Source organism: Lissotriton vulgaris, chromosome 6, assembly GCF_964263255.1.
Source record: "Lissotriton vulgaris chromosome 6, aLisVul1.2, whole genome shotgun sequence".
Lineage (NCBI taxonomy): Eukaryota > Metazoa > Chordata > Amphibia > Caudata > Salamandridae > Lissotriton > Lissotriton vulgaris.
In genome coordinates, this window is record NC_141694.1 from 1,403,508,123 (window position 1) to 1,403,524,252 (window position 16,130).

General features: G+C 43.3%; 1 protein-coding gene across 1 annotated transcript in view; it reads right to left on the reverse strand.

Annotated features, from left to right (window-relative positions):
* Positions 1-3,787: 3,787 nt before the first annotated feature.
* LOC147708922 (uncharacterized) overlaps positions 3,788-16,130 on the reverse strand; it is a 32,043-nt gene continuing 19,700 nt past the window's right edge. The window contains exon 3 of the mRNA XM_086925411.1: positions 3,788-4,105. Within this exon, the coding sequence (XP_086781537.1) occupies positions 3,854-4,105 (252 nt within the window). The 3' untranslated portion in view covers positions 3,788-3,853. The remainder of the gene's footprint in view (positions 4,106-16,130) is intronic.

Genomic DNA, 16,130 nt, shown 5'->3' on the forward strand with positions numbered 1-16,130 from the left:
AGTCTTGACTCTGCCCCCAAGGGGAACAGTCCAGCCCGAACTGCCAGGCCAGGTCCTCTCTGGACTGGAAACAAAAACCTTATGACTGGTTACGGGGTTTCACCCCTCATCAGTCAGGATAGCTTGACTCCAGTGACATGGAGAGCACGGGACCCACGTCTGGTCATACCCGTCCCAGTCAGGGGGACAGATGCAAAAAGAACAATTGGTGGACAGAAAGCAGAACAATGACATACATTCACCCCAGTACAAAGATATGGGCCTAAATCCATCCCATTAGATCCAGCTGCCTTCTTGGGCTATTCAGTCCTTGACACTACTTTCTCATCACGGTGTGTAATGTGTTTTTTGTACATTTCAGCATTTGGATCTTGGCACTGTTGGGTATGCCACATTGTTGTTAAGAGTTAACGAGCAAGACTGTTGGAGGGTGTTTCATTCTTTCTTACGTGTGTGTGGCTAATCTGTATAAATTGGTAGTGGGTTGTTGTAATAGAAGGTGGACCGTAGGGTGGTGAGCAGCATCTTTTAACCTTCTGACATATCCATGTAATTATGATCAATGACTGTGAATTGTTTCAAAGGTGGGTCTTCCAACATTGTTCTAAACATGTGCACGTATGTACGTGTGTATGCATGTGCACAGATGTTATCAGTCAGTCAAGTCATTGCATGTTGACACAGTGTAATTATTCGCTAACATCTTAGCACTACCTTTAGACCAGTTTTACTTACAATATATTTCATTCACTTCTTTGCTTTTAACGTACATTATAAACACAGCTTTAGTTACAATTCTTATTTTTTTTTTACAAATTGGATTTGCTGTCACATTCGGTAGAAGTGGGTAAGTGTGGAGTACATCCTCACAGAGGCTTTGGACAGAAACGCAACCAGGGGCAGACTGTCAACAAGAAATTTGGGCCAAAAGGAAGGGTCACCTACTTTGCTCCCTTATCAGCAGGTGGCCAACGCATAGTCCCACTAGCTCTAGACAAACTAGCAGTTAACCCCCAACCCAACTGCATTGCTCTTATCAGCTGAAACACACAGTGTATCCCATGGGTCAATATTATCTGACAGTCTCGGAACACAAATGAATACACTCACTATACCAATCGGATCTTGGACCGGCTCTATTATGGCAACCAAAAAGATATATTGGAAATACAGAATTTTTGAACCAGATCCCAAAGAGAGCTTCCAGAATTCATCTGTGCTTGTCCCCTTGTATAAGGACTATGTAAAGCTGCCACTGTGCGTTGATCCATGTTGATTTTACAAGAATTTCTCGCCATGTCGAATAAAGGGCAACTTACCCCCAAATTAAGACACAGAGGATTTATGACGAAATAGAATTACAATTACCAATGGGTAATGAAATAAAACGAATCAATTTGAGTTATCCAAGCACAAGCTGTTTGTCAGGCACCTTGGCATTGATTTGAACTGCATGTCCACTTTCACAATCACACACCAACTATTGACCTCCCATATATTTATATAGGGTTGTTGCCCACATTGCTGTAGATCTGTATCAATGTGAGAAGGAGCCCTATGATGAAGCTTGCAAGCCTTTGGGGCGGTGAGGGCTTCTGCCCAACAAAGAGTAGAAACCTTCACATTTATCTACAAGTCACATACTGACATTTGATACATATTGGTTTCTGCACAGACCTTTCCAGGACGTTCTTGTAATAGCACAATACTTTGGAAACAGTAGCAACATTGTATCAGGAGAATTTTCATGTTGTAGTGTGAAACGAACTTGCCGACAAATAGTGTTTGTAAATGAAGTGTAAGTAGTAAGTACATTTAATGGAGAAATATGGATGCAGATGTGTAGTTATAGTACAACAATATTATTTGATAGTCTAAAATTGTGAAGTCTTTGGGCTTTGGCTACAAAATCGTTATGTCAGGATACGCTTTTGAATCATCTCTTGGAGCAGGTAAGAGATTTGGGGCCATATGTATGAAGGTACCGATTTGCGATTCTGAAATAGCGATTTTTAAGAAATCGCTATTTCAGAATCGCAAATAGGTATGTATGTACCAATTCTTTTTTTTTTGCGAATTCTTAGTGTTCCTTAATTGCGATTTGCAAATTGAGAATCGCAATTAAGGAATACTTTCCCATTCATTTCTATGGGCCAGGAGGCCAATAGGAATGAATGGGAAGGTATTCTCAATTTTGCGATTCGCAATTTGAAAATCGCAAATTTAGAATAATTTCAAGGGTGCAGGGGTGTCAAAAGGACACCCTGTTGCACCCCTGAAATATGCATGGGTGAACATGTGGCGTACATACATGCCCTAAGGGCATGTATGTGTGTTACATGGCACTTTGAAAAATGCTGAAATGTGCATTTTTCAAGGAAATCGCAACTTACTACCAACTAGAAGTTGGTGGTAATTTGCGTTTCCTTAAGGGCATTTTGCTATTTTTTTGGCTTCATACATTGCATTTAAGGAATCGCTAAATTTGCGATTCCTTAAATGCAATTGCAAAATAAGGAATCGCAAATTTTGCGATTCCTTATTTTGCACCAGATTTTTCTTCATACATATAATTTTGCTAATTCGCATTCGCAAAGGCCGAAATTCTGCGAATTTCGGCCTTTGCAAATACAAATTTGCTTCATACATATGCCCCATAAACACATACTACACTGCAGTGCTCAGTGTAATGCACACCACTGAGCCACTCCACCAGGTCCTTTTAAAAAAAACTGCACGCTCATAATTAAACTGGGAGAAAGTAGTTCATCCTTTAGTGAGAAAACTGTTTTCCACTGCGGACATATTGAATCCTTTATAAAAGATTTCAGGCCAAGGCGCATTCAGAAAGGCATTCACTTCCTGTAAGGATAACTTAAGCGGTAAAAGAAATTGAGTCACTGGCACTGCCACTTAAAAGTGTCAGTCACTTGGTACTGTCAAAATTCTGTGCGTGTCCATCTCAACCAGGTCAAAAACTGGAATTACCAAGCCAGCACTCAAACGGGTCTAAATGCAGGAGCGGTGCAAAGCAGATGTCACAGCCCAAAATGTTGCACAAGTCCCTTAAGCCCCTTCAGAAAACAACTCTAAACCATTGCACCACAAATTAATTCAGCCCGCATCTTGGAGTCTATTTAGAGCCTGTCCAAGAAAGAATTGGGCCCTTCCATGATGTCTTGACTTCCCAAGTGTCCCGCACAGCTGCATGCCTGTCCAGGGCTCCCTCAAATGGCAGGCCTTGCCAAGGTTTCTCATGACTGTGGACTTCTAATGGGTTGGCTAACAATGACTGCACTTTAAGGAGATTGTGTGCTAGGCTCACTGCCAATAAGTAGCAAGGGGGCCAGGCCAGGCAGTCCTGCCATCTCTGGCTGCTTCTGGAGACCCATGTCACGCTCGTGTGACAACTGCTCCTCTGAGCTTGTTTGAGCAGTTCTGCCCAATTAGTGAGTAATAAGCGACAATGTAAAGATGAGCAAACCAGGCACATTCATTAAACCCCCTCCCCTGTCTTTCCCCCTTGCTCCCAGACCACCTACGAGCCCCCCACGCGGCTAGTCTGTCGTCAAAAATCCCTGGAGTACACCTCGTGTAATACTCGAAGGAAGCTGCACCACGTACCGGGTAAACAAGTGCAGGCAAAAGGCAAATTAATGAAAAACCATTTCTGGAGTCAGAATTAAATTATTTAGCTTCATCCATCTCATACAAAATTGATTTGGCTCCGTGTGGTCAAAATGGCCGAATCAATACGCTGAAGTAAAAAAAAAAGCGAGAAAAGACATGTTACTGCCCAATTTATTTAATCCACTTAAAAAAAAATGGCACATAATTTACAGGGCAGTGTCTTCTAAGCGTTTCCAGGGCGAGCGCTAATGACAAGTTCGGGAAAGCCCGTGCGCTCATCCATCTCCCGGGTGAATTGCAGGCTGCTGCATTCACCAATCACGATCTCGGCCGTGGTGAAGACTTCCAGGTCGCCAATGACGTGCCCGCCCACAGTCTTGCCGTCCTTGTCTGACAGGGATATATGCAGATGGGCCGTCTCGTTCAGCGTCCCGACCAATGAAACGATTTCAAATTTCTCATTGAGATGGACAATCTGAAAAAACAAACGAAAACAAGCGAACGTTAGACTTGAACAGCACATAAATCTGCAAATGCTTCGCAGTTCCCACAGCTCTCTAAGCTACCAAGAACATATTGATTTTTTTAACGACTTCATCTTCATATTTTTGATTCCAAGATACTCAATATAAAGTTTTACACTTGTAATTTATAATTGGTGCAACACATCATTGGACACAATATGATATGTAAATATACTCAACTGAAGTTTTCCACTGGCTGTAAGACAGCGGAAAACATTACATTGGTCTGAAGTAGAGAAGCAGACATCAAATTGTGTGAACACTTTACTCAGTAACAAAGTATCGAATTTGAAAATGAAACATTCTGGAGGGAATCTAATGAACTATTATCGAAGATGTGACTGGTACTAAGCACACTTGATAAAGCAGAATGCTGTGATCCGAACATGTGTCAATATTTTCGAGAAGAAGGCCCACAAACTGAAAAAAGAATGCTCTACATAAATCATTTCAACTTAACCTAACAATCCTAGAACTATACCAGTACGAAGTCTGGGTGCTGGGTCAGAATTTGGTAGAGGCAATCAAAATGTAGCACCCCTGAACTATAAGGATACAACAGAGTATGTCTACTTGCCTGCTTAAAGGTAGACACATTGTTTACTTGATTACAGGTGCATTTTTTTCTAGATTCAGATATTCGTTGCTCCATTGTGTCTGCTTCTATCTAGCGCTTTAATTGGATAGTATGATTATGGTCATGGGATTTGTCTCACTGGGTAATTCGCGGATGTGCCTCCACCCCACCCTGAACTCCACCACTTCTTCCATACCGGTCTATGGCACATCATACCTTCTACCTGTGTTCATTATCCCACAGGGGAACGCCCATTATGGACTTCTCACACCCCGAGTCACATGTCAGATGAAACCCAAATACTTTACCCAGTGTGTTAGCTTTAGGGTCAGATGTCCCTGGCCATCTACATACACAGAATTATAGATGTGTAACTGAATAACGGGGATTTTTTCCAACAAGCGGTTCTGAGTGACTTCAAATAGATAACGAGAGAAAAGCTCAAAATGTCCATGCCACCGAGAACTCTGAGATGAAAAAGTTGCCCATTATTCATGTTAACCTTTTCTATTTTATCGTTTATACGGCCCCTCAAATTATCTTTACCTGCTTCCGACATGTATGCAGGAGCATATTCGTAATAGGGGGATCATTATAGAACTTATATATAAAAAAAGTTAAATAAATATCCTGGTCTCCTGCCACTCACCACCCTCGACATTTACCCTCCCCAAAACTAAAAATGAATACCTTGCCTCCTGCCACTCACCTCTATCACACCACCAAAGTAAAAATAATTAGCTGCCCACCTGCATTCATCCCCACAACCCTTTGAAAAAGACTTCTGTCGTCCATCTCCAAATAGAATTAAAAAAAATACTTCACCCCTGCCTCTCACCCGACTCAACTGAAAAATAGGAACCTGGCCTATTGCCAACCACCACAAAACCCTATGCATTATCCCATCCCAGCCCAAAGCAGTACTTTCCGCAATCACACCGAGAGCAGACAGTTGCCACAGCGCGGACGGCGACTCTGAGACTCACTTGTCAGCATGGTTTGATTTCTAGTCTCAGCGCAGGCCTGTAGAAAAATGTGCTGACAGGGGAGAAGGCAGTGGGAACAGCACCACCCACATTCTCCCATCTCCTTTGTGTCTGTGGAGACCATGGAGATGCGGGAGAAGGTTGGTGAGACCAACCATCGTTCTACTGCCACAATCTGGACTTTGGCGATCCGGGTGAGGTAGTGGGGCAAAGGAGAAACAAGCACTTCCCCTAGTGCAACATTGGTTAACCACTTTGGTAAAACCACTACTGTGAGATCACAGCAATGAATAACCAGAATCAGATCCAGTTATTCACAATAAAGGCTAAAAAGCTTCTTATGGAAGTCCATTTAGTGGAGAAGTGTGGCTCAATGGTTAGAGCGGCGGACCCTGATGCAGAGGTCTGGCCTGGACCAGGGTTCAATTCCCGCCTTGGCGGGTCTTGGGCTCAATTTCCCCAGACCTGATAATTCTCGCCTCGGTGCCTATTCTAATCATGGGTCCCACTCTGCAACTCTGGGCAATAGCTTGCTTAATCTCCACAACGGCCCCAACAGCGCTAGGATGCCTGGCTTCACCTTGGGTGTGCCAGGAGTGGGCACTTCACAGGGAAAGGCCAGGAAGGGTTCCACAGCGGTATGTGTACAGTGCCTTGAGACCCCTTTGGGGGTGATACGTGCGCTATATAAGCACTACATTTACATTTATTTACATTTACAACATACTATTTCACCTCCGTATCAGTTTATCTGATGTCCCCAAACCTTCCCCTATATTTTACACACTGGTGCAAGGCACACAATACCTCCTTCTATCCAATTGTCCTTGGAGTACTGTCCAGGCAGTGGCTAGAGTTACTTCAGAATTGTAGCATCTGCCCCTTCCATCCCCTTGCAGACTACAGGAACTCATCTACTGGATGTCGCCATGCCCCTAGTAGGCCTATTATTACATGTAACTTGAAGGATATTGACCAAAGAATATACACATATTATCCGACCATGTCCAGACTACTCATTGTGTAAGACAGCGTCCCTTCACACAGTCCAGGGTGAATAGTTTACTTGTTTTAATTTGTTTCAGCGCAATTTGTTGCATCTCAAAGTAACACTGGCCCAATTATGGCTGCTAGGCGTTTTCCCCCTCCTGTGCTGGGAATTGCCATTTTAGTGGCACCATGACGAGCTCAGCTCGTCATCAGCACACGACACCCGTGGGTGATGACGAGCTGAGCTCGTCATCAGCATCGAAAGGGTTAATAAAAAGCCTCACAGATTTTAATAGGTGATTTTTCTATTGTGCAACACGTTTAAATTCAGACACCTAGGGTATGTACCCACACCAGTTTAAAGTCCCATTTGTGCACATTCCTTCGTATAAGCTAAATAAGCATGCTCCCTTTTTCTTCTTATTACAAATGATCACCAAGCCGTAGTCTCAGTAACTGCAGAAAGATTGCACAGCAACTTGAACATCTCAGTGGAATGCTGGCAATCAGGGATGATGACAGATTTGACCGCTCTTTGCAATTTAAGGTGATGGATAGAAAGTCAGGCAGAACATCTTGATTACAGTGTGTTGGCCGATCTGGAACTTTTACAGTAGTGATGAATCTTGCAATTGCATACGAATAGGTGAGTCGAAAAGCAGCTAATGATGGATATAATTTCAGAAGATTGCTGAAGGAGCAATGTATGTGCGTATTGGTATTTATAGAGTGCAAGGCTAGCTGGGAAGCGAAAGCGCACAAAACAAGAAAACGGGGATTGATTTAAAATGTCATAAGGCGAGGGTTAAAGTATGGATTTCTTCTGGTTGTTTGGGATAGTTTGGGATAGTTTGGTGCACCTTGAAGAGGTTGATTTTCAGATCTTGCTTAAGTGTATGAGGGATAGGACATGCCTGATTTGGGGCAGGATGGTGTTCCAATTCCTGAGTGTAAAGCCATCTGACCCAAGATCCTTAATTGATTCAGGGAGGGAGTGACTAATGTTTGCCAATTGCCACTCCACTGAAACCCCGTCAGTGTAAATTAGCTCTATTTTTTCTATTCTTTAAGGGCACCTTTAGTTTAGCACCATCCTAATGTAGCCCCATGGGTTGAATGATGGTTGAAGATGGGGCATATTTCTCAGATTCTCCAGGGAGGACTGCAAGGGCTTTGCATCATTGGATGCATGCAGCACAGAGTTCCACCAACAATCCAAACAATCCTAATATTTCCATCTACATTTGCTGCAGTACAGGAACTTCATTATTATAACCATCTACCGTCTACACAAGCAACCCGCCGTTCTTAGGCATCTTAACTCCTAACATTACCACTTAACACTACTAAACAACCTTTGTTGTGTGAACTTTGAGTTTCTCAGAATACTACTATTTTATACACACAATCTCACTCAACCTGAGAGTTTCTAATTCTAAACTACCCAACTCAGTTCTCCTTTCTCTTTTTCTGCTTCCCAGTTCCTTCCCTCAGCTTAAGAATGAAACATGCATTTAGTTGAGCACATTCATTCTTAGTGCAGAGTAATGATCCCTGAATTGTACTGTAATATTGTTGTTGACACCTATTGCGATTATAGGACATTTCTGTAACAAGTACAACATTGGGGGGGATGTGGCCTAGCCGCTAGAGCTCCCAACCTTGGGACCCTGGAGTCCAAGTTCGAATCCTGGCCTTTGTGATTGCCTCAACATTGTGTGATTTTGGGCAGATTGTTTGATTTCCCCTTGCTAAAATTGAGTAAAGTGGTGCATGAAAAGTATTTGTATAATCCCCACTAGATGTACAAAATCGTCTCCCAACTCCCTATGTAATTATAAAGTTATTTGCTGCTTAGCTAGGTTTGAGCTATATTAAATACTAATACATACTTACTTATTTGCCAATTACATTTCTTCAAATGCTAGTCAAAGACAATGTTAACGCTGCAGAGATTGTACTTTAATTGAATTAGTGATTCAGGCCGTCATCAAGGGTCTGAATAATGACCACATTTCCTTCCACCTAGATGGTGCTCTACTGACTCCTGTGCCAGCCCTCACAATGTCAAAACCTGGATCATCATCCTCAAAGCCATCTCAACTGGCACCCCGCCAATCTAGCTGACAAGCTCACCACCTACAGTAACTTTTAGCACTACCACAGCCACAGCACCATCAGCATAGAGATGAAGTGCAAAAAGGTAAAAACATTGAAACAAGCCTCCATTTAGGTGCCCGGGATCTGAAATAACATCCATGTTTCCAACATTCATTTGGCCCCGGGGACCCCATTCCCAGCACAACATATGTTGGGGCCAAAGACACCATCCCCAGGATCCAACAGGAGGAGGAAGCTAGCACAACTCGACAAAGCCAAAAAGTACCAAGGGAGGCACACCGCTAATAATATATGCATTTTTTCTGCCATCTGGAGCACCTCATAATGCTTGACCAGGGACCAATTAGCATATTTGTTCACTTTGTGGTGCCCCAAACAGGGAAAGTGGCACCTCAAACCTTATCAAGTTCATTACGGGAGGCTGCAGGAAGTGCAGCAGCACCCCATGAAAGAGTTTAATGGCCTCACCCTATGTCTCCGAGGTCATTGGGTACATGGCCTGGGGAGGTAAGAATTCCCAAAGCTGGGATTTCTTGTTTATCAGCTCGGACATGCCGGCACTGCCAGTGGATGGTATTTTGGCCACAGTTGGTGGCCTGAGTGTGTAACAGACTCTTGATGCGGGTTATTTGGATGATTAATGCTTAATGTAAAGCTTTGTTGACAATGATCATTGAGAAACATTGTAATACTTTTCTTAATGATGATATTTACATTTAAATGTTTATTAACTCTAAAGTTCCTTACAATGTAGCGATCCCTTGACAACGTCAACAGACCTGCCATATATTTTAATGTGGTGACCACTTGACAAAGCAAATAGGCTTGCCTTATATCTTGGTGTGGTGCCTACCAAAAGGGCTGCTATATTTGAAATGACACCCCCATTTTTGGTAATGTTGCATCTGTGGCATATTGTGATTTGGGGGTCCATGATCCACCAGGAATTAAAGGTGCTTCAAGAATATTATCAGCATGTATTTTCGTTTACCCAATGTATATATTTGTAACTGAATGTATAGTATATAGTAGTATTGTGTGTAATAAATGTATTATTTCCTTTTTCAAAGAAAATGCTCTGGCCAGACAATGATTTATTGAGTGCTGTTGTTGTGTGCCAGCGGGTGGGCCATGGAGTGCTCTGCTTCACTACCCTGAGAGAGTCAAGTGCTTTAATCGGGCACTTCATTCTCAATAAGAAGACAATTGAACCAGTAGAAACAGCTATATTGCTTCAGGCTGTAATTGAGAAAAGCTGGGCTTGTGGGCTCCCAGACTTCTTAGAGATTTTTGAAGTACTCGAAATGGAAAAAGGGGCCCAGGTTGATGAGTAACCTGTGGCTTCTAGCAAGAACGGTGAACAGCTAACTTAGCCAAGCCTTTCTCAATTACAGCCTGAAGCAATATAGCTGTTTATACTGGTGCCCACTCCCCTACCCTCAAATGTGTCCTGATGAAGACCCTGCCCACAATGCGTGAAATTGACTGTTCCGTCTAGGGGTCGAAACGTCGACACTTCTGTTTATATTTTTGTCAGACATATACAACAGAGAATGTTTATCTGTAACTGTGTTATGACTTGTCATTTAATGATTGGACAGAAATAATGTCAGGATACTTTGTAATTATCTTATTGATGTATATATGTACGCACCACTGTCCTTTTCCACAATCCTTCCCATACACCTATCACCCCACTGCTCTGTGCACCTGTTTCGTAAAGAATATATATCCATTTAGGATTTGTCTTGTACTTTATAAATTGATTAACTCAAATAATAGGATGCAATTAAAGCACATCCATTGTTGGAAAGACCCTATGGTGGTGTCTGACTTTTATTATATACTATTGATTAATACACTGTACTGATTGGTCTTTTCTAATTGAGCTCCACTGGGACACAAACTTACTGTACCGCTATCTACCCAGGCCCAGGAGCTTTTGGGTCGCCCCATTGTAAAAATCTTTATCATAGCTGGCAGCCGAGGCTCCCAGGTTGCTCAGTCATTACCTGGAAAGGAAACTCACTGGTTGTGAGTTTAGCACTAAGTAAGCCCAGAAAAGATTTCAATAACCTGAAGCAGTTTAAGCGCCGCATATAATAAACATAACCCATAGGTGTATAAAGGCAATTAGTATACATTACGTAGCAATATCGATTTATCCTTGTGGTACTATTCAGCACATTAAGCAACGGATGGCAGTGCCTAGTGGAGTTCTTTGCTGTCTAAAATATGAACGGTGTAAACTTTTCGAAATCGCATATTCTCAATATTTCTATTCCTGACGATGAGGTCCAGGACCAGCAGCAGGATTTTGCCTTTCAGTGGGTGCACACCGACATTACGTACTTGGGCGTTCGGTTGGCGTCATCTATTGCTAAAACGATTACCCTCAACTATAAATTGTTGATGGATCAACCTACCAAGGCATTGTCTGATTGGTCCCGCCTTAACCTGGCATGGTATGGAAGGTTAGCGACAGTGAAAATGACTGTGCTCTCGCGTATCCTTTATCTGTTTCAGATGCTCCCAGTGTGCCCTCCACCAGGCACCCTGCGGAAGTTACAGGGGCTCTTTAACAAACTTTTATGGGGCAATAAAAAGCCGCGACTAGCATTATCACTTGTCACTTCACCGAAAGCTGGGGAGGGGATGGGCGTCCCGCTAGTGGGGGCTTATTATCAAGCGTCCTGTCTCCGCTACATCACGGAATGTAACAGGCCTGTGTACAGCAAACACTGGAACTTTATGGGCCACACAGTGGCTGGTTGTAACATCTGGCGTGAATTTTGGCTGCCGCGCAAATACAAAGCGTGGGGCCTCTACTCCTCTCCGGTGACCTCGCCGACTAAGTATGGGATCAGTTAGCACGACACAGAGGCTGGACTACGTTTCCCTACCCCAGGACTCCTATCGTGGACAACCCCAATTTCCCTCCAAGGGTCACGTCTCCAGTCTTACACCGTTGGAGGAAGGAGGGCTGTAAAAGGTTGGGTTCCCTATTTGATCTAGATGGCTTGATTCCCTTCCCTCAACTGCGTAAGGATTATTATGATCTGCCAGAGTCGGACGCTTTCCATTACTCACAGCTTGCACACTGGGTGACCCAACCCCCCAATTTCGCTCTAATGTCCCACCCCATGACCACTTCTGAAAAGTGGCTGGTCTGCAAAAAGGATGACCGTAAGCTCATATCGGAATTGTACTCGATCATGGCGCGCCCCAAGAAGCAGTGTACAAAGGCGCAGGTCCGCTGGGAGACTGAATTAGGGAACCCTTAAAATGCGCAAAGAAAGGAAGCACATCTTTTACCGGGCACAACACACTGCCTCCAATACTGTGGGTGCGGAATCTGCCTATAAAGTAGTTACTTCTTGGTAATATACCCCAGCCCGCATCAAATGATGGGATGGAACTAAGCCAGGCCTCTGCTAGCGGGGGTCTGGTCGTCCTGGCACCTTGATACATTTACTGTGGCACTACCCGAAATTGGTATGATACTGGTCAGCGGTTCTTGATGCTCTGGATGCTGCATTTCAGATTACATTCCCACGGGCACCTGAACACACGTTGTTGGGACTCCCCCATCCTAAGTCCTTCCCATTGCGCTTGTTGAGGGGTAAGCAGATAGTCCTATCATTGCTTGCGGCGCGACAGGTTCTTCTAATGCACTAGGGTTCCTCGGCCACCACTGATCCACAGGATTGGATTCAGAGGCTTTGGCACCTTTTGGCAATGGAGCGCCTCTCGCTTAGCAGCGATGGGAAGGGTTCGGAATATGCAAAGCTGTGGGCCCCATTCCTGCAACTCCTTACCAAAGAAATGAGGGAAGTCACGTGCCTGAAATACCTACAAATCCTGCAACTCATCCCTCTGGAACCACCAGGGGCCACAAAAATGTTGCCTGAATGTCCCTGGACTGTGACCGGTTGTTATGAGGAGGTAGGAGTACTGATTAGAGACTGATGTGGAGAGGGGTGGGGTGGAATGAGGGGTGGAGGGTTTGGGTGTTTGTCTATTTTTATGTTCCTTTTGTTTTATAAAAGTGGTATCTTAGCCAGTTGCCTTGTCTATGCGCTGTGGTCTGAATATTTTCGCTGGGTCGCCCTCCGGGCTGTAGACCTACACGCTGTGTATGGACCATAACATAACGCTCTGCTGGCACCTGGATGTAGGCAGCTAAGCTGTGTATAAAGATCCTCTACCACGCAATAAAATATGATTGATTCTAAAATATGAACGGTGGAGTACTCTACAGGGCTCAGTCTTCCTCTTTTGTATGTAAGTGTGCCACACAAATGAGATCGAACCCTTTCTCCACTGACACAATAGAACTATTTTATATTTCAATACTGGCACGGGAAAGAATACCATTATCCAGAGTAACATTATCCAGAATAATAGTCGTGCTATGCAAATACAATGGAGAAACTTTTAGAGTTCCCCTACAGTGTGATGTGTGTAGGTCCCAGAGGAACCTGCCTGTTATGTGCTTCTTTTGCTGTCGGGGCTCCACAGTGCTCTCACCCGCCCAATAATTTTGGCCCCTAGATCCACTGTACTCCTCCAGGCGGGCATTGAAACACATTGCTTGATAGTTTTGCTATCCACCGTCAAATTTCTTTGTGTATTGCCTCTTTACAATGGAGTGACCACATGTCCAGGACTGGATGTTGCAGATGTCTACCTTGTTTCTTTTTGGATTGCTTAATGAAAGGGCCTCTTGCCTGTAGGAATGGTGCCACGCTGTGCTTAATAGGCATGTGAACATGGTCAGCCTCCTTATAAGGCTCAACAGTAGGAGTAAGAAGACTCAAAGTGTGGGTAAGTTTAGTAATTCTTGATTGAAGTTGAATAATTAATTCAGATGCTGGAAAGCAAGCCACCAAAACAATCTTGAACCTAGGTTGAGACAGAGCTCAGCACAAGTCTTCCAGAACAAAAAAATCTAAGAAGGAATCCAGGTAGAAAGCAGAGTAAAAAAAAAATCACAGCCAAAAATAGTATTAAGCGAGCAATAAAAGCAAAGAAAAATAAGGCAACAAAAGGCACAGACACAGTGGTCTTATCTCTTATCCATACCTGCCTTTATATGGTTAACAAAGGAAATGACATCACAGGAAATAGATCAGTTCCATCTTTCATTGGGAGCTTCAGGCAACAATAACTGAAAAGCCACCATCCTGGGTCATACGTAAGGCTAGACATGCTTTCATCTTCTAACATATGGTGTCTTGTGGGTATGAGAATAACCATCCCATTATATTCTTCTTCCCCTGCAACCTTCCATGCTCTGACTGCTACTCTACTAGGTTGCTGCCTCGTGCAAGCCACCGCACTCTCTACCAAGAGACCATAACTGCAGAGAGGCTTATGCAGTCTCAGCGGTGAAGGGAGAGATGCCTTCGAGCATGGAGACCAAAGAAGTACTGGATCTCCATACACAGAGCATGGGCAGCAGGAACACACGGCCTTTCATATTAGCATGCCTCTGCATCTGGTTGCTGACACAGATGTGAAAATACCCAACCAGAAAATTTTCCAACCCCTCCCATGGTAAGGGTTCACTGATGAGAGCTGGTGTGGTCGAAGAAAGAAAGCAAGTGGGTAGTAAATTGGTGTTTATCTAGTGTGACCAATTATCTACCGCCACTTTCTATGATGTCTATTTTGGATTTGCTAGAGCTGAAGAAAGCAAACGTGGTGACACAAACCTCAGATGTTTTATTCAAACCTCTTTATCATTTTGCTATAAGTTCTGTATAATAGGAACATGAAAGTCTTCTCAAATAAAGGGCTAAATAAAAGAAAACGTGGTATGCTAATTTGGGGACCCGTATTACAGTGGATACAAGATAACTCCTAGATACTAGATGTGGAACCAGATGCTGAATGTATGGTAAAGGGGGTAGCATGAGGTCGTAGAGGGAGCTTAAGCCAAGCCTTGCCTTGAAACAATATATCAAACTGTTTTTCAGTGTTAATCTTTTTTTTTCTTTTCTTTTTTCTTTTTTCTCTTTCTTTCTTTATTTTTTAGAATGTTGTTCCATGCTTCACAAAGTTTCAAAATATGTAATATTTGGTCAAACTAAGAGCTGTATCGGGACCTTGGTCTCTGGGGGGTGGGGGAAGAGGAGGGAGTGTATTAAATATTTTAAAAACTTTTAAAAAAAAAGAAAGTAATTCTTTAATAAATGTTCTTTAATAAATGTATTTTATTCGCAGTATCTCATGCCTTTCATGAATCTAACTTTCTACTGTTAAGGAGATAGTGTTCCCTTTTTTTCGAAGCACTCTGTGCCCCGAGGTCAATACCAGATGCCCCCAGCCACACTGCCTGAAAACCTACCCTGCGAACCAGCTCTCTTTAATGATGTTGCAATACATTTTTTATTAAAGATTTTTTCATAATGTACGAATGAAAAATGAGAAGTTTCACAGTTTAAACTGCGCATCTCGGTCCAACGATTAAAATAGTTCATGCAGTTTTTCGAAACCCCAACAAATGAATAAAAATCCTTGCTTCTTTGCTGATCACCTCATTTCCCGCCCTTTGTGAGGACTATGGATTTTTAGCTTCCCAATACTGAAGTGATCTCAGTTGTGGCAACATGTCTGGTCAGGCACAGCAATGACAATGGACATCAATCTGACCTCAACAATGTGCTACCCCCGTTTACCATTCCCCCTCTACCTCCCCATAAGACGTGTGTACGCACTAATAATCTCACATTGTGTAATTACATGTTTCTTCTTTTCTCCTATGTCTATACTTGTCTGTGTAATTATGGAACCTGTAACTCACTGATCCTCATGTAAAGGGCTCTGATACCTCCAGGTCTAGCCAGCGATATATAAAATTTGCAAATCTAAACTAATATAATAAAGAGAGCCCAAACCTTTGAGGCGGGTAATCTCAGGAACCACAGCACCAATCACAACACCCAATACAGCGTTGGAAAGGGCAATTGCAGCAGAAGGACATAGGCTATGCAGACGGCCACCATATATATTTAAAAGGTAAAAGAACCGTGCAAGCAAAGTAGTCCCTTGTGGGCGTGTCTGCGTTGTGCTGTGGGCATGTGCTGGGGGCGTGACAAACGCTGGGGGCGTGTGGTACGTTCCGCCCTTCATGCCATGTCTCATATTGTGTGCTAATCCCACCCTGCTCCCCTTAAATACCCCTGCACCCCATAATCATAACCCACCCTTACTCCTTAAAATACCCCAACACCCTTAAACACTAACCCATCTTAACCCTATAAATATACCCTGTACCCCAAAACCCAAACCTATCCC